Raw genomic sequence first — 24,290 nt, forward strand, 5'->3', positions numbered from 1 at the left:
CATGGCACGAGTCTTAAATTTCAATATCCATGCTTGTGTGGTGTATGCTAGTTATAGGCTTGAATGATGAAATGAGAAACTAGCATGCATAGGCTAAAGTAACTAGACTTATGGTCATTCTATGAAAACTAGACCCTTGCTTGTTATGTTGATCTCATAGGGTATTCTAGTTTTTATGTATGTCTAGTTACCAATGGTGCTAAGGATGAACTTAAAGGTGCATCTCCGATTGGTATCACGCTTCAAAGGTCCATCTCTTATACCTTAGCACCATTAGGTAGACATTGTCTCCTATATTTCCTATCTAAGCATATGTGCAAGCTTCAATCAAAACTCTTAGCACATATGTAGGGGGAGCAATCGCTACCATATGGGATTCATGAAACTTGTCCACATTCTTTTACACATGGTAAATATGTTTGGACAAGCAACATGGATTCAATTGAATTTCAATTCATAACTTTGTGAAAGGGTTGTCATCAATTACCAAAAAGGGAGAGATTGAAAGCTCTAGTTTGGTTTTGGTTAATTGATGAAACCCTAAGTGCTAACCTAGTATATCAAAGTGATTATGAGATAGGTAGCACTACTCCAAGTAATGAAGCAATGATGAAGATCATGATGATGGTGATGGCATGGTGATGATCAAATGCTTGAACTTGGAAAAGAAGAAAGAGAAAAACAAAATACTCAAGGCAAAGGTATAAATAGTAGGAGCTATTTTGTTTTAAGTGATCGAGACACTTAGCGAGTGTGATCACATTTAGGATCGATAGCCGTACTATTAAGAGGGGTGAAACTCGTATCGAAATGCGGTTATCAAAGTGCCACTAGATGCTCTAAATTATTGCATATGTATTTAGGATCTAGTGGAGTGCTAACACCCTTGAAAATGTTTGTGAAAATATGCTAACACATGTGCACAAGGTGACACACTTGGTGGTTGGCACATTGGTGCAAGGGTTAGGAACTTCACCAGCGGAGTGTCCGCCCGTAGAGTGCGGACAGTCCGAAGGTGCCACCAGCGCCCTAAACAGAAAAGACAGAGGTCACTGTAAGTGACCGGACGCTGGTCTCAGTTGGACCGGCGCGTCTGGTCAGGTGAAGCATGAAGACGCTGGCGTCGGTCTCTGACCGGATGCTGGGTCACTTAGTGGCCGGACGCTGGAAGGTTGCGTCCGGTCCTACTGACATGGCAGCGCACAGGGGAGTTGCCATGTGACCAGACGTTGGGTGTGTCTGGTCGAGCATGACCGGACACGTCTAGTCGTGAAAAGTCATCTCTGGATGCTTACTGGAAACGACCGGACGCTGGGGTTCAATGTCTGGTCACTTTGAGCTGTTGCGTCCGGTCATCACTTGACCGTTGAGATTGGGCGATCAACATTTGAAGAGATGGGACACGTGGCACACATCGCATGACCGGACGCTGAGGTCCAGCGTCCAGTTGTTTTGATCGGAGCATCCGGTCACCCCGTGTTGTGCCCAGTGAAGGGGTACAACGGCTCTATTTCGTGGGGGCTTTTATTTAAGCCCCATGGCCGGCTCAAGCTCACACTCTTGGCCATTTGTATTGACATAGCAACCTTGTGAGCTTAGCAAAAGCCCTCCCACTCATCTCCATCATTGATCCATCATCATTGTGAGATTGAGAGAGAATCCAAGTGCATTGCTTGAGTGATTACATCTAGAGGCACTTGGTATTTGTGTTCTGCTATGGGATTCACTTGTTTCTCTTGGTGGTTTCCACCACCTAGACGGCTTGGAACAGCGGAGGAGGATTGGCACGAGTTGGTGATTGTTCGTGGCCATCTCCGACGATTGTGAGGGGATTTGTACCTTCCTCGATGGAGTGCCGAAAGGTAACTCTAGTGGATTGCTCGTGTCATTGAGTTACCTCACTTGTGGGTGGGTTCTTGCGGTGTCCAATTGTGTGGACAAGGTTCATGCAACACCTCTTAGCCGCTGAACCACCAAGGGTTGGTCGACACAACGGGGATATAGCATGTTGACAAGCACGTGAACCTCGGGAGAAAATTGGTTGTCTCTTGCCCTTTGGTATTCTCCCAGTGATTGATAAAGTATTCATCTTGTGATTGGTTCACTCCTCTACACGGTGGTATAATCACCTCACTTACTCATTTACATTTCTGCAAACTAGCTATAACAAGCTCTTTAGTGTAGCTAGAATTGAGAGCTTGCTTTGTGGATTAAGTTCATCTAGTGGAGCTTTTTAGTGTAGCAATTGTGAGAGCTCTTAGTGAGTAGTGACCTTGTAAATTGTGTGCCTAGTGATCATAACAACTAGAATTGTTGGATAGGTGGCTTGCAACCCTTTTAGAGCTAGAGTAAGTTTGCATTTCGCTATTTGTTATACTAATCAAATTGCTCTAGTCGGTTTGTAGATTTTTAAATAGGCTATTCACCCCCCTCTAGCCATATTAGGACCTTTCACTGTCGCCGACCAGTTGTGAACCATCGTCGACCAGTTGTGAATCATCGCCGAGCAGTGTGAACCATCGCTGAGCAGTTGTGAACCGTCGCTGAGCAGTATATCCCAAGTAAGGCTTGCCATAAGGATGTAAGGAGCTCAAGTTCAAAATATGAAAATTCTGAAAATTCTTCCACTTAGGAGAAGTGTAGCCACTTAGACTCCGTTAATAAGGAGGGTAAATCAAGAAATAAGCACTACATTCACCGCCAGGTAAAGTGTAGCCACTTAGTCCCTGAGCCTGCTGAAAGATGAAGAATGAATCTTCTAGTAGGGTCAGAGAAAAGAAGTCTGAAAGCTTGCCGATATCATCTGACATGTGCATATCAAGATCCCAGACGTGTTGCCCAATATCAGCACCCTGATCCGAACAACATGGAGCAGCTTGATAGCACATAAATGAGATGTAGCCAGATCCGACCACTAAGGGAGTCCTTAGCTTAGCTAGCAGTGCTTGCACGAAGAATCCGAGCATTGAGGAGTCCCCAGCGTAGCTAGCGATGTCCGAGCACCGAGAAGTGCCCAACGTCGCTAGCGATGTCCGACCACCGAGGAGTCCTCGATGTTGCTGACGATGTCCGAGCACCGAGGAGTCCCAGGCGTAGCTAGCGATGTTCGAGCACCGAGGAGTCCCCGGCGTAGCTAGTCGGCGGCGAAGTAAGCATTGAATAGGAGCGACCGGCGAATAGTCCGATCAATTGGTCGACGACGAAGTCCATGAACCTAGTGGTCCGACTAGTTGATCGGTGGAGAAGTCGGAGCACCAGGTGGTTCGATAACCTAGACAATGATCCTGCAATACAAATATGTAGAACGGGTAGTACATGATGTAAAATATATAAACTCCGGAGAAGAATCAACAATTGTGATGAAATAGCGTATGCAACTCAGTGATCAGTTGGTGTGAACACTTGAATATGTATTTATATTTAATATAAACCGCCCGACTAGTTAGTGTGTAGCTAAGTCTCTAGCCCTACCTAGCCCATTAACCATAACGCGAAGCGTGGATCCCGTGTGTGTGTAGGAAGAACAAAGCGTCACTAAGGAGTTGCTGCCGATCACCCATAACGCAGAGGGCAGACGCTCATGCACGTGTAGAGAGGAGCCGAAGACATGGCCGTCTTTGGGACATCCGAGCGTCAACATGACTGTTCGGGGGTTCGAAAAATCATTTGAAGAGCAAACTTGAACAAAACAGCTCGGAGAAACATTATGGCGATATACGAAGATTGCAGAATATTTAGAAAAATATTAAAGCACGACTTAGCTTTAGACGAACCTTTGAAATGTTTCATAGTGAACCATGCCGACCTTCCTTGGTAGTGGGTCAAGAGGCTGATTACCTCAGGCGAAAGGGTAAATCACGACTCATAGTGAAAGTGTACAACCTCTGCAGAGTGTAAAACTGGTATATCAGCCATGCTCACGGTCATGAGCGGCCTTGAAACCCTTACGGAATAGATGATGAACACTAATGATATAGATGATGAAGATGCTCATTAATGATTACTGTTTATGCTATTCATTATTCATGTTTACCTAATCATGTGTTTATATGGGTTTTGTGATAAACTTGTTGCTACTCAATTGCTAAAATCATAACTCATTAAAAGCTAATCGCAGTTAACCAGTGTCAGCCTTTTGAGCCTCATGAACCCTATGTTATATTTGTTGAGGACGACATGTACTTACGCTTGCTTTATTTTTCACATATTTAGATAAAAATTTTGGATGGGTACCAGATTGCTAGTCTGAAGGAGTTAGGCTTGTGATCAACCAGTCAGTTGTCCCTATGGAATTGGAGTCTTCATCCGAAGATCGGAGTTGTCTTTGTGCTGTTTGCTATCTAAGGTTATATTTTTTATACTAAGTACGTTATATATTGAGCATTGTCTATTGATATTATTCTTATTTGTAGCTTTATGTGAGATTTGACTTTTTAGACTTATATATGGTGTTCATCTTGTTTTATTCTGAAAACCGTGTGCGACAGGACGTGAGGGTATGATGCAGTCACATTACTTGAGCTCGACGTCATCTAGGTTCATCAAGAGGTAGAGCTTGTAATATGAGGTCGTTGGTCGGCTTTGTTGCTCCGGCCATCCTCGCCTATAGTGCTGCACCCTGACCAAACGAATCCGACTGCCCTTGCCCACGTTCCGCACCCTGCTCCTCTGCCTGCTCTCGACCACGGTGTCGTGCCCCACTTCTAACCAAATAGGAGGAAAGATGAAGAAAGCGACCAACGGAGAACAACACTACAAGTAGGGGACGAACGTGTACCTTTGTTTTTTAGGCGTCTGGTCCTCTGGGGATGACATCTTAGAGAAATATGTCCTCCTTAAGGCGGCGTTCGGTTACGCCATTCCTGGCCGTTCTTGGCTAGGAATAGTTCCCGCTCTATAGAAAATATTGAAAAAAACCGCATGCCAGGAATCGTTCTGGCCAGGATTTGTGGGAACCGAACAAGGCCTAAGACGGTTGGAAGTTTCAGTCTCAGGATAGTACCGCTGGCCTCAAGCGTCTCCGTCGTAAAGGGAAAAAAAACTTGTAATGTTTTCTCTTTTTTTGTTTTGCAAATTACAAGAAGTTTTTTCTTTCCTCGCACACACATATGAGATCGATTTAAAATCAGAGATAGAAATATCAGCATGCAACTTTGGCAAATATGGAAGGCAATCAATTCTGTTGACCTCAGTCTATCCAAATGCTAAAACAACATGTTCTCCGGGATCCAAATAATAACATGTTCTCTGGAACAATCTTAAATCCTAAATTGTCATTTTTTGGGGACGGAAGAATAAGTACTAGCATATCATTTTGGCTTAGTGTCGGTGTCTGAAACTCAAAGGGGTATATTACTGACACAATCAAGCAGCAAATTGGATTATTGTTTACTGGATGTCTGGATATACCAGCATTTGTGTCAAGCACGGATGGGCTTTAATAGTAGGAGTAGCAAATTGGATCATCCGAGCTGACTGATCCAGTGATTACAGTTCACAGATCGCAGCCTGCCATGAGTGTAGCGGGCAGCGCCGCCTTCTTGGGCCCAGAACCAACCACACATTATCGTGCACAATCACAACTCTTCCCCTGCTTCCAAACACTTCCGCTTCCAGTGAGAGCGTCTGAGCCCCACCCGCGCCGCCGCACCGCACACCTAGCCTGACGCCGCGTCGCCGCCCATGTCCGCCGCGCCGGCAGCCGCGTCCCCGCCCCGCCGCGTGGTCATCTGCGGCGGCGGCGTGGTGGGCGCGTGCACGGCCTACTTCCTCTCCACCCACGCCGCGTCCCCCACCGTCCCGACGCTCGTCGAGAAGTGCGCCCCGGCGTGCGCCGCCTCGGGGAAAGCCGGCGGCTTCCTGGCGCTCGACTGGTGCGACTCCACCCCGGCGCTCTCCAGGCTCGCGCGGGCCTCCTTCGCGCTCCACCGCCGCCTCGCCGACGCCCTCGGCGGCGCCGACGCGTACGGCTTCCGCCCCGTCCACACGCTCTCCGTCCTGCTGCCCACGCACCCCGGGCCCGCCCCCGCCTCGCCGCACCCGCGGCTCCCGCCCTGGGTCGACCCCTCCGCGTCCGCCGCCCCGCCGAGGGAGCTCGGGACCCCCGACACCACCGCGCAGGTCCACCCGGGCCTCTTCACCAAGGCCGTCCTCGCCGCGTCGGGCGCCGAGGTCGTCATCGGCGAGGTGGAGCGCGTCGTGGCCCGGGACGGCCGCGTCGCCGGCGTCGTCGTGAAGGGGCGCGACGCCGTGGTGGACGCCGACGCCGTCGTGCTCGCGCTTGGCCCCTGGTCCGGCCGCCTCGAGGTCGTCCGCGAGGTGTTCGACGTGTCCGGGCTCAAGGCGCACAGCATCGTGCTCCGGCCGCGCGAGCCCGAGAAGATCACGCCGCACTGCCTCTTCCTCAGCTACCAGCCGGCGCCCGGCGCCAAGATGCTTGACCCCGAGGTGTACCCGCGGCCCACCGGTACGCCATTGCTGCCTGCCACGTACCTGCTGAAAGTCTTGCACAACTACTAAGCTTCAATTGCCCAATCCGCTCATCTTGTTCTCCCTGCTCGTGTCTCTGCGCATTCAGGGGAGGTGTACATATGCGGGATGAGCAAGGACGAGAACCCGCCGGATGACCCAGCAACGATAACAGGCGAGCCAGACTCGATTGCAATGCTGCATAAGATCGCAGGGAAAGTGTCCAGCCAGCTGAAGAAGGAAGAGGGCGCTGAGGTGGTGGCGGAGCAGGCGTGCTACCTGCCGTGCACCACCGACGGGCTGCCGGTCATCGGGGAGATACCGGGCGTGAAGGGGTGCTATGTGGCCACCGGGCACAGCTGCTGGGGCATCCTCAATGGTCCGGCCACTGGCGCGGCCCTCGCAGAGCTCATCCTCGATGGCAAGTCCAAGATCGTTGACCTTGATCCTTTCAGCCCGGCAAGGTTTCTCAAGAGGAGCAGGCGTGGAGCCTGACTCTGTGGTGTGCCTCGTGTGAATGTTCAGATTCAAGCTTGCTACTGAATAAAAACACTCTGACTCTCCCTTTTGCCGTACTCCTTGGTGACGAGAGTTGCAAAACATGTATTGAGTTAATAAATCATGGAGATATAGTACTTGATGTTCTGTACTTGTTGTACATACACCACAAACGGTCCCAACATGCCAACACCATGATCAGATGTTCATTTGGCTGAGGTTGAGCTCAACAAGTTGTTGCATCTGCAGCTCCTCATGTTTCCTTGTGGTCAAGTCAAGTGACACTCTACTACCTTAACAAAAGGGGGAGAAAAAAAGGGGCAAAAAAGTGACACTATACTACAAATGTGAAATCTTCAGTGTAAATCTTTCAAAAAGAAAGCTTCAGTGTAGCAAAGTAATTTCATGAATATCCAATCTCTGATATCTATCAACTTAGCTTTATAAAGAAAACCAACATTCCTATTCTACATAATCTGTATGATTCAGACACCGGAAAACATGATTTCAAGCCTTTCCCAAAAATGTCAACCATAACCTTATTCTTGAGGCATAATCAAGCATGAGAAGTGAAACAGTATGCACAAAATATTGGAGCTGCAAGCAGTGCAGATGCTGGATCAACCTTCGTTAACCTCAGTAGATAAGATTGTGATCCCGTACAAGACTACAAGGTAACTTGAGTCCACAAAAAATATACCACACTATTCTGACACAGCCAGTGGGCAACTTTAGTCTTAGACCAAAAAGATTTAAACACGAGTCTGACTAGGGTTAGGATAGTTTTCATAAGTCATATTCTTTCTGGCACGGGTTTACTAGTTTGAGTCCAAGTACAAGGTCACCTTCTTCACTGCTGTGAAGGAAGTCTGCAGCCTCCAGTCTTTCTGCTTCCTGTTCAGCGGCCTTCCTTTCCCAGCTTCTGCTCGGTTTTCCTTGACATCTGCCAGCTTCCAGACACAGTGCTCAGCCTGAGTGTCAACGGACTCGAGCAAGAAGATGCCATCCTTCACCTGGTTCTGCTTCGACATAAGGTCATTATCACCTTCAGCAAGGTATTGCACCCTCATAGCCATGTCCTTGAAGCGGTCCAAATCCTCGGGCACCTTCAGAAGCCTCTCTGCACCTGGTGATGATACCTGCAATGACCAAAACTTTTCTGTAAGTAGGTCTGAGCGGCAGATGCATCCATTGGTTTACAATTCGGTTAGGTAGCTTGCCTCAAGTGCCAGGTCCAGGGATATTTCACCTCTTTCAATGATCTCATCCAACTTCTGCTTGTAGAGCCTATTGAAATTCTCTATTTCCTCAATATCCGGGCACCCATACCTGTCAATACCCATTAAAAAAAGGGCAAAGAATAAGATTGACACTTCAATACCATGTTACCTTGATCAGGTTAAATGATACAGACATTCTGGTGAGATCTGCAGTTCTGCATCATTTAAGATCAATAATGCAGAATGCATGGCACATGAAGTCATAAATGAATAGAAGATACAAGCACACCGCCAACCAATAATAATAAACAGACTGAGATATGCAGAGAATAGTATACTAGAACAATGGATAATTGGATACAATCATGATATCACCATAACAAGCCAAAATATCATCAAATATGTCATTCCCAGAGTGTTTTAAGGCATCAAATTTGGGCACTGAATTTTGAGATAACTAGCAGCGAGTTGTCACTAAGGACATGGCTTCAGTTTTAGCCAACTACATTGGTTCACAGTTTCACACGGAACCCATTCACACAGTTTCTGAATCATCCAAGGGCAAGCACAACACTAATGAACAAACGAGACCAAGAAATGCCTGCACAACAACCAAAATAGAAAGAAAGAAAAACGTTACTCACATGTTGGTCAGCTTGTCGAGGCGCACGTAGACGTATCCCTTGGGCGACACCTTGAAGGCGAACAAGGCGACGTCATCCCCAAAATGGTCGGCGAGAGCCTCCTTGGCCGCTACGAGGGCACGCTCGCCCCACTCGACGCCCCGAAGCGCGACCCCGCCGCCGTCCCCGCCGTCGCCGATCTGGAGAAAAGTGCTGATGGTCAGAGCCCCACTTCGCAAGCCGCAAGGGGGACCTGGCCAGGGTCGCCGAACCAAACGGAGCTACCTCGGGCTCGTAGTCGTCGTCCTCGCTGTCTTCCCACTCCACCGTCCACTCCTGCGCCTCCTCCTCCTCCTCGTCCGTTGTTGCCTCGCGCCCGCCAACGCCGCCCCGCGCGGCCTCGCTCGCCAGGAAGCGCGTCTGCGCCCGCACGTGCGCCGCCGCCGCGCGCGGCGCGGGTAGGAGGCGCCGGGAGCGAGCGGCGTGTGGGGAGGGAGATGTGACCGCACGGCTGAGGCTGGAGAACGAGGCGGCGGCGGTAGAGGAGGAGGGGCAAGGGGAAGTGCCGCGGCGGCATTCCGTCGAGCACCTTGCGAGCAGCGCGCGGAGCGCCCGTGCACCAGCGGCAGCCATCCTGTCTGGTTCCACTCGACCCTGTATGGCTCAATGGGATGTTTCGGGATCTCACGAAGGGGCATGGGCTGCTATATATGGTTTGGCTCTCGCTGGCTTTATGTTTGAAAAAAAAAAGATTTGGACCCATAGCTGTTTTTGCCGGTTAATAGCGTTACGTACGTGTATAGTTATCTCTATATCCTGATTCTTATCCCTTATGGTACCGTGTCGATCAAATTTTTTTAATTTCACTAGGTTTATAATAAATATTAGTAATTTTTGCCTCTTCAAATAAATTTGTTATGAAAATAGATTCAACGACATATCTAATGATAATAATTATGCACTATAAATATTAACATTTTCTTGTATATATATATGCTCAAAGTTAAAAATGTTTAACTCCTCGAGAAGCGAACGACATTTATTTTGGGACAAAGGGAGTATATAGCAAGTAAAACTGACTTCTTTGGAAGAAGTAATTTTATTATTCCGTCATGCACACAACCATTAGCGTTTAGGCATAATAAAACCCAATTTTGCAACCATTATTAAAAAATAAGTGTTGGTGTTGGCATCTCAGTTGACACCTTGTCCATATTTTGAAAAATATAAGCTATCCATATTTTGAACTCTAAATGTAGCTTATATTTTGGAATTTGGATAGAGGCAGTACATTAAAAGATCCACCTTGTCCAGTTGACATCTTGCCAAACTGGGTGCTATTATTTTGCAACCATTATTTAAAATATAAGGTGTCAACTGAGATGCCAATGCCTCAGAACCATTATTAAAAAAAAGTGTTGGTATATGTTTCTATAAACTAAATTAAACTTAACAAGATTTAACTTCTGAAAAAATAAAATCAAAATGAACTATAATTTGAAATGGGAAGTGATATACCTCACGTTACCATGCCCATGGCTAGATTTTAGCAATTTATTTTGTTAGTATTACTATTTGGAGGCTCCAACGAGCCTCCACATGATTGTCAACAGACGCGTCAAATTTTTTTTTTACAGATTAATCAATAAAATCAGAAAGATATGGTCATTAATTTAATGCACCCTACCTAGAAACCATTGATAATAATAGACATTGAGAATTACCCATCTATGGCATTATGTAAAATAACATAAAGTAACCCCAAATTTGCATATAAGTTACCCTTACCGGCCATCATATCTGCTATCATGAAACATAATTTGAAATACCCTTGAATTAGCATCTAAATTATTCACACGGTCATTATGATACATAACAATAGTCTATATTACTCGGTTCTCCCATTATTAAAGTTAAAGTAAATTGCGAATAGGTTCCTTGTGGTAGAACCTGCCACCTAGGTTCAAGTCCTTGACTCGGCACGGGTGAAAAAAAGTTAAAGTAAATTATTCTCTCAAATTTACATCAAATTACCGGGGCATATGCTATTATGGAAAAATTTAAAGAACAATAAATATGTGTCCATAACTTTCTACGTATGGATACATGAGTAGTAATGTATATATTTTTTTATAAACAGATATGTTGTGCTATCATATAGATCAAGTATATATATGCACTTAGCCCCCATGAGTTTTGTCTTTTTTGTTTTCCATCCCTCCATACACTTGCCCTCCGAGGATGCGCTCCTACATGTGCACTGCCTACAGGACCTCTTGATGGTAGGGTCCGAACCTAACAATTTTTGTTTTCAAACCCATCGCCTGTGGTTTTGAGGCCCAATCCATACGTGCCTAGTTTTGATAACCAACTCAGCAAACCCTTGTGCACACCTAAAAAGGTGTGACTCATTGATGTCGATGTGTGTCCTAGGTCTGACGCCTTCGCCTTTATTCTTTACCTGATAGCCTGCCACGGGGGTACCCGGGGCAGTATGTTCGGGCTTCGGCGTATGCTGAACTCGATGGTTAACGTAAGAGATAGTCGATTTATCCTGGTTCAGGCCCTCGATCGTAGATCGAGTAATAACCTTATGTCCAGTCGGCGTTAGCCTTTGCGTTGGATTGATCGTGATATGTTGTGTTGTACAATTGTCGTCCTTTCGTCCAGGAGCCCTGCCCTCCTTTATATAGTCAGGAGGTCAGAGTCCTAGTCGGTTTATAATGAGAGTTACTAGTAGGATTACTGAATAGTACTACTACTAGGATTACAAGGGAAGAATCCTAGTTAGACTAGATCTTCTTTTTCCTTTGTGGGGTATCCTGTGGGTCCCGTATCGACAAGCCCCCGAGCACTTCATGGTTGAGCTCTGAAAGTCTCGTTTTGCTTTTTCAGGTCTTGATGAGTAGTAACAAACGTCATCCGAGTGCTTTCTGGAGTGAAACCTTGTAGCGCTTCTTGGGACCTTCGAGTGGTGAGTGCTTTTTTAAAGAAAAAGTATGTCCGTCTGGTTGTAGCCCCCGAGCCTCTTGCTATTTGGAACAAGTAGCTGGAGGATCTTGTCTTGAAGTTGCTCTGTTTGAACTCGAATATGGCTCGTTCCGGGTTCTTTTTGTCGTAATATCTTGAAGTGGTCCGCGTTGAAGAAGTCTTTTGGTGACGTGCGCTTTTTCGAAGAAAAAGTGCACTCACTGAGTGTAGCCCCCGAGCCTCTTGCTATTTGGAACAAAAAGTTGGAGGTTCTTGAATCTTTATGTTGTTTGAAAATTTATGTTCTGAAGTAGTTCCTGAGAGTTGAGTTATGTCATCATTTGAGTAGTTTTGCGGCATCTTTTCGAAGCTACCCTTTAGTCTTGGATTAAAACATCATCCGAGTAGTTTCGCAGCATGCAGCCTCCGAGCTTATTTCCTTGCTGTTTTGTTCCAGAAGAACTCGGATGCGAGGTCTTGGCGTATTCTTTGATAGTCTGCTATTGTCAGAGGTAGTTGTATGGTGGTGGTTGAGTGTAAATGCCTTTTGTTCACGGGTTGTACTGTGCTGGTATATTTTTCCGAATATGCCTGTCTTCGAGTACTGTTCCCTCTCGCCTGAGTCATCCATTATTGAGTCCCCCCCTTTTTTTTACTGTGCCCTTTGTTAGGCTTATTTCGTTGGTACTCCTAGTCCATGTGCGCCGCTCCTTTGATCTATAAATACCGTCCCGGAGTGCTTGTTTTCATCCATCGGACATTCTGTTTGAACCTTCGTGATCATGAATATGGTAGTTTGTGAAGTAGAGCAGCCCCCGGGCATATTTTGTAGTTCCTTTGCGTCTTGTCGTAGTTGGAGGAAGTCTTGTGATAGGGATTAGAGGTAGGCTAATCCCGCGATAGCATTGTGCTAGGATGTTCGTGGCGGTAGTTGGAGGAAGTCTTGTGATGTGGGCTTCGTTCCTTCATCTGGCAGTTCTGGGTTGATCCTCGTCGCCTGTCTTGAGACTGTCCGGTGCAGATCAACACCATATCCAGCATCACATCGGTCTTGGGTAGACAGATGCCCGCCGGCCTTCTCTGCTCCATGTTGCCCTGCCGTGCTACCGATTTCCGCCTTGGATGCACTGCGTCCATCCTTTGAAGAAAACAGTGTAGCTGATGGCGGTTTGTCCTTCCGAGTAGCAATTTGGGACACGTAGTCGTTCCAGAGCCTAGCCGTGTCCGCGTTCCTCTTTGCTACTTTGCTTTTCGTGGTACCGAGTTTGTTGGGTCTTGTAAGATTTGTAATCTTCTATTTGTGAAGCCACTTGTAATGGAACGAATCTTGTCTTCTGAGTTGTCTTTTACTTTTCTGCTGTGATCCCTGTTTGTTCATAGGATTACCGAGTTCTTTCTTAAATAACCGGGTTCCTTCGTTCCTTGTGAGGTAGCCCTTTCTTTCTTCTTGGTTCGACGAGTTGTTCTTGTAGCGATCTGATAGCCCTGCCGTGGTGTCGGACGGATAAGTCTAAAATCTGCCCGTTGGTTTGTACCGTTGTGTGGATTTGTGCCCTCTGTTGTTTTAGCTGCGTCGGTAAATGGACCATTGCGTTCTCACACTATGTTTTAACGGGCCTTGTGGGCCGTTTTTATTACTGAAAAATCTATTTAAAGACCTTTTATCTTCCTTTCCCTTGCTGCCTAGCTCTTGCCTTTAAACCCTAGCTTTCAGAAATCCGCCGCCGTCATCGTCGCTGTTACCCGAGCACCATCATCCTAGCTTCATCTTCCTTAGTGCCTTCTTTGCTTCCGCTAGTTCATGGGAAAGAAGAAAACCGCAAGCAAGTCTCAGGCGACCTTCGTGGACGAGGAGTCATCCCTTTCTTTGATCGAAAACCAGGAGTTCGTGGCCATGAGGGCTGCTTAGAAGGTTTGGCCGGCTCCAACAACAAGCGAAGACCAGCTACGTGAGCTCGTTAGCGACGGCTTGATCTAAAGTAAAGTCATCGCTGAATGGAGAGTTCCGGGTGAGCATCGGGTTCTAGCTCTGGGTCCTGGTGAGATTGTCCTCTTCGTTTCCTTTGTCCGCGCTGGACTTTGCCTTCCTGCTTCCGCCTTCCTTCATCAGTTTCTTGGTTATTTTGGGGTTAGTCTGAACCATCTAACCCCTAATGCCATTCTCCATCTTTCTATTTTCATTCATCTTTGTGAAGCTTTCCTTGGAATCCCTCCTTCTCTATCTCTTTTTCGCTTTTTCTTTCGTCTAAAACCTCAACCCCGCCGTGAAGAAACCAGCGTTCTTGGCGGTTGCGGGATTCAGTTTCGTCAGGGTCTCAAGATTAAGTTTTTTGACTATGACCTGGTCGATTCTGTAAAAGATTGGCGTGCCGAGTGGTTTTACGCTGCTAATTTGATCCCTTCCCTTGTCGTCCACTCTGGATCTGGTCCTGTGGTAAATGACCGATGGGACAAGAAACTTGAGTCACCTGCTGAGATTCAAGTGATCCAGCCACTCCTTGATAGGATTAGTATGCTGAAACAGCAGAGTTTGACCGGCTTCGGTATTGTTTCGAGCTTTCTTCATCGCCGGGTTCAACCTTTGAAAGAGCAGGAGCACCTTGGCTTCGAGTATTTTGGGGCCGAGGATCCTTCACGCATGGTCCCAGCTCTTGAGCTGACCGGTGAGGAGGTACTCGAGCGTCTCCAGAAGATGCTGAAAGGAGTGAGCATCATTCCTCCTGCTGTCTCCGAGTTCTCAGCCAACAACCCGCCCCCAGCTGTGAGTTGTCTATCTTTTTGTTTGAGTACTTTATGTACTCTTGCTGCATCCGTTCTTGCTTAGCTTTTCTTTGTCTCGGTGTTTTATCCTTTTTTGCAGGAGCTTGGGCGGAACTTTGTCAACCCGATCCCTCTTGATGTTCTCCCCGCCGTGGCGGAGACTGGGGATAAACTTGCTGGAACTTCTGCAATTAGTAAGTCCCAAACCTCTACCGCCCTTCCTAGGGTTTCTTCCGGATTTGTTGACGTATATGAAGAATATTTTCCTCGTCTAGTCCCTCGCGGTCCTCGCAGTGTCCCGAAGAGGGGGCGAACGGATGGGTCTTCATCTGGCCTACCTGTCTCCAAGAAGCCTCGCAAACCAAGTACTCCCTCAGGTACTCCAGTTGTTGCTAGCATGCTCTTAGGTGAGCACATTTAATACTCTTTGTTCCTTTATTTTCCTGTTTCTCTCTTGAACCGAGTACTTTTTATCCTCTTTTCAGCAGGTGCTCTGGTTTCCTTGGCTGAGGAAGAAGAGGATGATGAAGTACCCCTCATCATGCAGCGGTGAGTTGTTTTTCATATTCCTGTTGCATTGAATTTCTCCTCTTTGTCTTGACTTTTAGTCTTGAACTTTTTGAAGTAATCGGAGGTCGGGTGTGAGTTCTTCCGAGGCTCCCGTGCCGACTTCTTCTGAAGCTCCGGTGTCGAGTTCTTTGGTAGCCTCGGTACCGAGCTCTACCGTTCCTTTAGTGCGGAGTTCTTCCACGGCTCCAGCCCCGGCTTCTTCCGCGGCTCCGTTGTCGGCTATCCCGCTCCCGTCGCCGGGTGGCGGGGACGTTTTCGCCGTCGTGGTTCCCCCTGCGAGGCCTTCTTTTGGCTTCACGAAGAAGAAAGTGGTTGGGTGAGTAGATTCTAGCTTTATCTTTTTGGCTTCTATCTCCCTTCTTCTGGTTCTTATCGGTGCTTCCTTTTATCACTTTTCAGTGTTTCGTCTTCTCTCATTTCTTCATCGACTTCTTCTCTGCCTCCCGCCGTGCCAACGAGTTCTGAGCCTCAGGACTCACAACATTCTGTTGATGAAGTTGCTGCGGGGGCTTTGGAGCTATCTGGCGAAGTTGCGGACTTGGCTGCTCCGGAGGTGACTGTGGCCGTCGTGCCGGGTCCTTCTGAGGGTTTGGCTCCGGCTTCCCTGGAGGTTGCTTTGGTCGCTCCTTCTTCGCCCCAGCCGGCCTCTCCTTCCCCTTCTCTTGCTTCCGGCGGTCCCTCTTTTTTCGGTGATGTGGTGCAACAGTTCGATGCCACCCATCGGTTATCGGAGCTGACCACAGCTTGGGGGAGCTTGTTGACCCTCGCGACTTCTTTTGGTGAAAAGCTCCAGGTAGGTTTTACTGCCACTCCTTTTGTGCGTGCTTGTTTTTCTTCTGTCCTTACGTCTTGTTTCTCTTTGCCTCTTTTTGCTCAGTCTTTCTCTCGTGATCATTCTGGCTTCTTTTTCTCATCCGAGAATGAGAGAAAGTTGTCTTCTGAGGTGGACGCTCTGAAAGCCGATCTCGACCTTCTCTGGGCTAAGTTGGAGACAGAGCGTCAAATGCACCAAAAGGAGGAGAAGACCCTTCGTGCCCGGGTTGTGGAGATGGAGAAGCAGAGAGATGCTGTGGTGGAGTCTGCGAAGAATGAATGCAAAGGTGCTGCGGGTTCTGCCTGTTTCTTCTTGTATTTTGACTTCTTTTTTTGCTGACTTGTTCTTGGGTGTCTTGTCTAGTTCTCCGAGTTGAGAAGCAGAAGCTCTCGGAGAGTATCGATGAAATGAAGGCTCTTGTCCGCTCTAGTCATAATAAGGCTGAGGAGGTAATTACTCATGCTGAGGAAGAACTCGCCCTTGCTAGGCTGATTAGGCGCGGAGCTGACAGAGATCTTGTGCAGGCCCAAAAAACTATTGAAGGCTTGTCCGGGAAGCTGGCGACGGCTACTGAAAATTGGAACGTTTTGTGGAAATCTTTTCGTTCAGTAGCCGATGTTCTCCGGACTCCAGCGGATGATGGGCAATCTTGGGCGCAGTTCATTCCCCGGATTCCGACTCGTTTCCAAGAGTTCGCGAAGAAGTGTGCTCAAGTATGTACCAAGAATGTACTGGCCTAGGTCCGGGTCCTTGCTCCAGAGGCGCCTCTGTCCAAGATAGCAGAGGAAGCTGAAAGCCAAGAATACCTTGACGCCATTGAGAGGATGGAGCCTGAGGTCGAAGGTTTAGCCAGTAGGGTTGTAGACAGTCTAAATATTGACATTTCCCTTTCTGATGACAATGCCTGATCCGATTGACCATCCCCTTGTAATATTACACTCCTCTTTAAATGAAGATTCTTTATTTTTGTTGATGTATTCTTTGCCTGGGCGTGGTCGAAGTTACTTGACTTGCTGAGTACTTTGTTCCGTTTTCGTCTCTGCTCCGCAAAACAACTCTGTGCGTTATCCTGACGAGACCCCTCGATTTGTCGAGTACTTTTCTTTTCTTCCTTTTTTTGTGATCCGTCGAGTGCTTTGTCCGCGCTATGACTTGTTGGATGTAAATCTTTGTGTTGATAACCTTTCGTCCACGCTATGTAAAAACGACTCGGCATAGAATGTTACCTTGACGAACTTCGACATCCGAATGCTTTTTTGAGAAAAAAAGTATTCCTATCTAGATGTAGCCCCCGAGCCTCTTGCTTTTCGGAACGAAGAGCTGGAGGGTCTTTTGAAGTTCAATTTTGGTCGACTAGTTTTAGGTGTTAGCTTTTAGCTACCCTCATCGGTGTGCTCAAGCGTCTTTTCAGCTATTTTGCTGTCGGCCGGGATGCTCAGGCATGTTTTCAGCCATTTTGCTTTTTGTTTCGGGTGTTAGCTTTTAGCTACCCTCATCGGCGGGCTCAAGCGTGTTTTCAGCTATTTTGCTCTCGGCTGGGATGCTCAGGCATGTTTTCAGCCATTTTGCTTTTTGTTTCGGGTGTTAGCTTTTAGCTACCCTCATCGGCAGGCTCAAGCGTCTTTTTAGCTATTTTGCTCTCGGCCGGGATGCTCAGGCATGTTTTCAGCCATTTTGCTTTTTGTTTCGGGTGTTAGCTTTTAGCTACCCTCATCGGCGGGCTCAAGCGTCTTTTCAGCTATTTTGCTCTCGGCCGGGATGCTCAGGCATGTTTTCAGCCATTTTGCTTTTTGTTTCGGGTGTTAGCTTTTAGCTACCCTCATCGGCGGGCTCAAGCGTGTTTTCAGCTATTTTGCTCTCGGCCGGGATGCTCAGGCATGTTTTCAGCCATTTTGCTTTTTGTTTCAGGAAAACAACTCGTTGGAAGTCATGACAAGACATGCTGTGGATGAATATCATCTTTATTGATCATGAATATAAACTAATACATATGTTGTTGAAGAATATTGTCCTTCGTTGATTGTGAACGTTGGTCCCTTGTGGCTTGCATGTCTGTTTTTTCTTGAGTTGTTTTTACGCGTAGAATCTTCTTAGCTGGCTGATGTGCCATGTATTGCTGACTTCTTTTCTATCTTCGGTTATTAACTTGTATGTGCCTGGTCCGGTGACTTTTGTGACAATGAACGGACCTTCCCATGGACTGAGTAGCTTATGTCGTCCGTCAGTCTTTTGTATCCTTCTTAGCACTAAGTCTCCGACTTGTAGTGATCGAGGATGGGTACTCTTGTTGTAGTGCCGTCTTAAACCTTGTAGGTATCTAGCTGATTGGAGGGTAGTGTTTACTCTGACTTCTTCTGAGCTGTCGAGTTCTAATCTTCTTGTGTGTTCTGCTTCTCCTTCATTGTATTGTTCTATCTTTGGTGATGTCTAGATCAAGTCGGCGGGTAGTACGGCCTCTGACCCGTAAACTAGGAAGAAGGGTAAGTAGCCTGTTGCTCTGCTTATTTGAGTTCGTAGCCCCCATACTACTTTCGGTAATTCTTCAATCCATTTGGACCCATAGTCCACTAGTTCTTCGTATAACCTTGGTTTTAATCCGGCTAGTATGAGTCCATTAGCCCTTTCTACTTGTCCGTTGGCTTCTGGATGTGCAACAGACGCATAGTCTATACTGAAACCACAGTCTTGTGCCCAGCTCTTGAATTCTATAGCTGTGAAGGGGAGCCTAGATCTGTGATGATTCGATTGGGCATGCCGAAGCAGTGCATAATGTCTTGGATGAACTCGACTGCTTTGGTTGCGCTGTATTTCGCGAGTGGTTTGTATTCAATCCACTTGGTGAACTTGTCGATTGCTACAAAGATGTACTCGAAGCCGCCTTTTGCTTTCTTCAGGGGTCCTACTTGATCCAGCCCCCAGCAGGAAAAAGGCCAAGCGGGTGGGATGTAGACAAGATTGTGAGCTAGTACATGGGCTTGTCTTGCAAACATTTGGCAACCTTTGCATTTTCTGACAAGCTCTTCTGCGTCTTTCAAAGCGGTTGGCCAGTAGAATCTGGTGCGAAATGCTTTGCCAACTAGTGTTCTAGAGGCGGCATGATTTCCACAACAACCTGAGTGTATTTCGTCTAGGATCTCTTTACCTTCTTCAAATGAGACACATTTTAGGAGTACTCCTGATGATGCTGCTCTTCTGTAAAGTCTATCTCCTACTAGAACGTAGTTTTTGCTTCTGCGAACAACTTGGGTGGCTTCTGCCTTATCTGCTGGCAATTTGTTTTCTTTGATATAGTCGATGAAAACTTGGCTCCATGAAGTGTTGATTACCAAGATCTGAATGCTTTTAGCCTGAATTTCATGTGTTGTTTCACCGGGTTGTTTGATAGAGGGAACTGATAGCTCTTCTATGAATACGCCGGGTGGAACCTTCGCTCTATCTGATCCGAGCTTGGCAAGGACATCTGCTGCAATGTTGAAATCGCGTAGGACGTGTAAAATTTCTAATCCTTGGAAATGTTTTTCAAGTTTCCGTATTTCAGCACAGTAAGCACCCATGTTTTCTTTGGTGCAATCCCAATCTTTGTTGACTTGGTTGATGACTACTGCTGAATCACCGTATACGAGTAATCTTTTTATTCCGAGGGTAATTGCCACTCGTAGCCCGTGGATGAGGGCTTCATATTCTGCTTCGTTATTTGTAGCTTGCCATAATATCTAAAGGACGTACTTGAGTTGTTTTCCTTCTAGGGAAATGAGGAGGACGCCTGCGCCGGCTCCGCCTAGTTTGAGTGACCCATCAAAGTACATCTTCCAGTGGTCAAGGATTGTATCTGATAAAGGCTGTTGAATCTCTGTCCACTCAGCCACAAAATCGGCAAGGGCTTGAGATTTGATTGCCTTCCGTGGGGTGAAATTGATGTTAAGAGCTCCGAGTTCGACTGCCCACTTTGATATGCGTCCCGTTGCATCTCTGTTGTGTAAGATGTCTCCGAGCGGGAAGTCTGTCACTACTGTGATCTGGTGGCTTTCAAAATAGTGGTGAAGCTTGCGCGAAGTGATCAATAGGGCGTAGAGTAGTTTTTGTACATGCGGGTACCGTATCTTTGATTCAGATAATACTTCGCTGATGTAATATACAGGTCATTGTACTTTATACACGCGTTCTTCTTCTTCTTTTCTTTCTACGACTACTGCCGTGCTGACCACAGCAGTAGTCGCCGCAATGTATAACATCATGTCTTCATCTTTCCTTGGGGGTGTGAGAATTGGTGAGGATGTGAGGTATGCCTTAAGTTTCTTGAAGGCTTCGTCGGCCTCCTTTGTCCATTCAAACTTGTCTGTCTTCTTTAGTAGTTTAAAGAAAGATAACCCCTTTTCGCTGAGTCTTGATATGAAATGGTTGAGGGCCGCCATGTATCCTGTTAGTTTCTGTACATCTTTGATACTTCTAGGTGGACCCATTTCTGTTATAGCTTGAATTTGCTTGGTGCTGGCTTCAATCCCGCGCTGACTGACCAAAAATCCGAGTAGTTGTCCTGAAGGAACTCCAAATACACATTTATTTAGGTTCAACTTCCATCTCCATCTCTTCAAGTTTTCGAATGTTTGCTCTAAATCTTCAATCATAGTGTCTGGGTTCTTTGTTTTCACCACTACATCATCCATGTATGCCTCCACATTTTCACCGATTTGATCCCCAAGGCAAGTTTGGATAGCTCTTTGGTATGTGGCACCGGCGTTCTTTAGTCCAAACGACATGGTCTTGTAACAGTAAGCACCGAACAGAGTAATAAAAGATGTCTTGCTCTGGTCTTGTTCTTTTAATGCGATCTGGTGATACCCTGAATAGCAATCGAGAAAGGATAATAGTGCAGACCCTGCTGTTGAGTCGACTATCTGGTCAATGCGTGGCAGCCCGAACGGATCTTTTGGGCAATGTTTGTTGAGATCTGTGTAGTCGATGCACATATGCCACTCGTTTGTGTTCTTCTTCTGCACAAGGACCGGGTTTGCTAGCCAGTCTGGATGAAGGATTTCTCTGATGAATCCGGCTGCCATCAGTTTTGTGATTTCCTTTTTAATCGCTGCTTTTTTTGTCGGGTGAGAATCGTCGTAGTCGTTGCTTTATAGGCTTGGAGCTTTCATTAACATCAATTCTGTGCTCAGCCAACTCTCTTGGGACACCTGGCATGTCGGCCGGCTTCCAAGTGAAGATATCTTTGTTGTCCCGAAGAAAGTTGGTGAGCGCGTGTTCCTATTTTGCCGAGAGGTGAGCACTGATAGTGGCTGTTTTGGAGGTATCGCCAGTACCCAGGTCGATCTGCTTGACGTCGGCTTCTTTTGGTGGCGTGATGATGCTGGGCTTTTTAGCCGGTATTTCTAATTCTTCTTGGTTTATCTCTGCAGCAATTGTGGCTATTTCTTTTCTACTTTGGTCATCTTGTGCTCTGGCTACAATCTGGATTGCTTGAACATCGCAGTCAAAGGCGCGTTTCAGGTCACTTTGAAGGGAAAGTACTCCATTAGGCCCTGGCATCTTGAGCAGCAAATACGGGTAATGCGGTATCGCCATGAATTTCGCTAGTGCTGGTCGTCCAAGAATCGCGTGGTATGATGACTCAAAGTCCGCTACCTCAAATTTGATGAATTCCGTACGGTAGTTTGAGGGTGTTCCAAAAGTGACTGGTAGAGTAATTTGTTCGAGCGGCATGGCTGCTTTGCCGGGTACTATTCCGTAAAAAGGTGTGCTTGTTGGTGTGATCATCCCGTCGAGTTGTAGTCCCATCTTCCTTAGTGTTTCCGAAAAGATGATGTTGAGTCCGGCTCCCCCATCGATTAATACTTTGGTGACAGTCATACCAGCAATAGTTGGATCTAGAACCAGTGGATAATGGCCTGCGTTTCCCACGCTAGTCCATTGGTCTTCTCTGGTAAATTGGATAGGATACTGTGACCAATTGAGATATCTTGGTGTAGCTGGTTCTGCTGTCATGATAGTCCGTAGTGCTAGTTTTTCTTGATGTTTGCTTCTGCAATCTGGAGCCCCTGAGAAGATCACTGCTACCGTTCCCCTGGATTTTTGGAATCCTTTGTCCTCGTGGTTGTCTTCGTCTTTTTTCTGATTGTCCTCTTTGGTGTTCTCCTAACTATCTTTTCTTGCGTATCGATCATTGAAAGTGTAACAATTTCCGATGGTGTGCCTCCCATTAGGGTGCAATGGGCAACGTATGTTTTCAATGTCATCATATCTTCTGGGTTTGGAAAACTTCTTTGATTTGTCGGCCATCACCACGGTATTGTCTGGTCTACGTTTCCTTTCTTGATGTCTGCTATTTCGATGATTTTGCTTGTCCGGGCTGTCCTGGTTGCTTCTATCCGGAAACCTCTCTCGTGTTTTTTCTTCTGCAGTAATCATCTTTTCTACTGTTCGCCTGAATTCTTCATTATTTCTCGGATTTTCTTTGCAGAAATCTTGAAATTGCCACCTAGCCATGATTCCATGAGAGAAAGCTTCAATTACTTCTCGTTCGGTGATGTCATGCACTTGAGCCCGTAGTTCGCTGAATCGTCGATAATAATTTCTGAGACTTTTGCCTCCCTTTTGCTTGAGTCCTTTCAGTTCTGCATGAGTGATTGGGTGTGTAATGATTCCTGCAAAATTTTCACAAAAAGCTCTTTGCAAGTCCTCCCAATTTCTGATAGATCCTGGATTTAACTTGTCGAACCATTGGAGGGGCATAGTTTCTAGTGCCATGGGAAAGAACAAGGTTTTGATATCGTCGTCTCCTCCGGCTAGTTCAATTGATTGTGAATATATTCTGAGCCATTGCCTTGGTTCGGTTTTGCCATCATACTTGGAGTGGTTAGACGGTTTGAATTTGTGAGGTAATCGTACTGATGCCAACCTGTTCACAAAATAGGGGAATCTGTCATGCGCTCCGGCTTCTTTGAATTCAGATTCGGCTCCTTCTAGCCAAGTGTTGTTTTGATGGGAATAAGTCTGCGAGGCTGTCTGGGTAGGCACCCTACTCCTGGTCTTCCTTGGTTGTTCAAATTGGTGGCCTTGATTATGTCCCTTCCTACTTTCTCTGTTATGGCTTCCACTTGGCCCAAGTCTTTCGAAAGCGAACTTCCTTTGATTTTGATCTTCTTGCCTGCGGGTTGTTGATCTGGCGGGTAGTCTCGATCGGGCTCTCTCTTCATGCGTTCTTGGGATCGTCGACCGGAGCAAGTCCTGGAGCTGTTCGTACTTCTCTCCGTGATGTGAGGTTGCCCTGAGTTCTTCTAATGCTTCTCGAATCTTATCGTAAGGTGTATTCACCGTGCGTCTTTCTTCGGCTTCTTGTTGTGATTTTCTTTTATCGTATTCAGCCAAATCTGACTCATATCTGATCCAGGCTTCTCTGCGCTGCCTAGCACGGTGTTGGCGCCCTTGCTTCAACTTGTTTTTCCTTTCTCTAGCCTGTCTCTGACTCTCGGTTTCTCCATCGTAGCCCTGGGCAAAGGGTGATATGTTGGATTCTGATTCATCTGATGACCTGACATCGGGTGCTTCTGGGGGGTTTAATGGTGACCAAGGACGTCGAATCATGAGCACTTCCCGTGCGTGAGCCGTTCTGTTATTGGTGTTAGTTTTCATACTGTCAGAGTTGCTGATGACTTCAGTAGACGCCTCGATGTCGCAGATCGAGTCTCCTTCTTGGTAAGGTAGAATAGCTGTTGTTGTTGTGCCGACTAGTTGGGTTCCGCTATCTTCAGGAATGGAACCTGGCCAGTGGATGATACAGTCTAGCGATGTTATTGTTAGCACGAGACCCTCCTGGGCTCCTGTCAGTGGTATCCCAAGCATTGGATTGAAAGACCTTTCGATCTGTCCTTGATAGGATTTTGCCGCGTTGTCGAGCCCAAATGAAAAAGAACTCGGCTTTTTGAAAGAACTCTGAGGGTAATCCGAGTTGTTTTGGGTTGTGCTCTGGAATCCTGCCAAAAAAGAACTCGGTTTCTTGAAAGTACTCGAATAAAACTTCATCTTGGACACAGAGCTTGAATTCGAGTCGGATGCGCGTAGCCGTGAAATCTTATTCGAATCGGATATTATGAGTTGCGCGAATCTTCTGGTGAGCTGATCCGTCGTAGTTGTCGAAATAGGAAATTCTTCATGCTGATCCGGATCTTTGAGGAGATGGCTTTGGAGCCTGCCGTAGTTGTCCGCCTCGCAGATCCATGAGCCGAAGATGAAAGTTGATCCCGTCGGGAAGATCATGTTATCGAGGTCCATCGAGCTTTCGGATGCAAAGTCGCCGAAAGTCCCCTACCTGGCGCGCCAGCTGTCGATGTTTCACCACCGATAGCCTGCCACGGGGGTACC

General features: G+C 46.8%; 2 protein-coding genes across 2 annotated transcripts; one reads left to right on the top strand and one right to left on the bottom strand.

The window, feature by feature from the left end:
* The first annotated feature begins 5,457 nt into the window (after positions 1–5,457).
* Positions 5,458–7,232, top strand: LOC136545195 (D-amino-acid oxidase-like). The gene is made up of 2 exons (XM_066537243.1): positions 5,458–6,466; positions 6,578–7,232. Exons 1-2 carry the CDS (start codon positions 5,683–5,685, stop codon positions 6,961–6,963), a joined length of 1,170 nt encoding a protein of 389 aa, XP_066393340.1. The 5' UTR covers positions 5,458–5,682; the 3' UTR covers positions 6,964–7,232.
* Positions 7,233–7,544: 312 nt separating this feature from the next.
* On the bottom strand, positions 7,545–9,481 carry LOC136545196 (uncharacterized). The gene is made up of 4 exons (XM_066537244.1): positions 9,095–9,481; positions 8,831–9,009; positions 8,187–8,295; positions 7,545–8,105 (listed from the first exon to the last, which is right to left on the bottom strand). The coding sequence occupies exons 1-4, from the start codon at positions 9,440–9,442 to the stop codon at positions 7,785–7,787; spliced, it is 957 nt and encodes a 318-aa protein (XP_066393341.1). The 5' UTR covers positions 9,443–9,481; the 3' UTR covers positions 7,545–7,784.
* Between the last annotated feature and the right edge of the window lie 14,809 nt (positions 9,482–24,290).

The sequence above is a fragment of the Miscanthus floridulus genome, chromosome 3 (assembly GCF_019320115.1).
Source record: "Miscanthus floridulus cultivar M001 chromosome 3, ASM1932011v1, whole genome shotgun sequence".
In the NCBI taxonomy this organism is placed as follows: Eukaryota; Viridiplantae; Streptophyta; class Magnoliopsida; order Poales; family Poaceae; genus Miscanthus; species Miscanthus floridulus.

Bases quoted from the DNA above. Each gene is read 5' to 3' on its own strand.
- LOC136545195 (XM_066537243.1), top strand. From the start codon at position 5,683: ATGTCCGCCGCGCCGGCAGCCGCGTCCCCGCCCCGCCGCGTGGTCATC. The intron at 6,467-6,577 runs GTACGCCATTGC...CTGCGCATTCAG, and splicing joins GGTGTACCCGCGGCCCACCG to GGGAGGTGTACATATGCGGG.
- LOC136545196 (XM_066537244.1), bottom strand. From the start codon at position 9,442: ATGGCTGCCGCTGGTGCACGGGCGCTCCGCGCGCTGCTCGCAAGGTGC. The intron at 8,296-8,830 runs GTGAGTAACGTT...GGGTATTGACAG, and splicing joins CTCGACAAGCTGACCAACAT to GTATGGGTGCCCGGATATTG. The intron at 8,106-8,186 runs GCAAGCTACCTA...TGGTCATTGCAG, and splicing joins CCCTGGACCTGGCACTTGAG to GTATCATCACCAGGTGCAGA.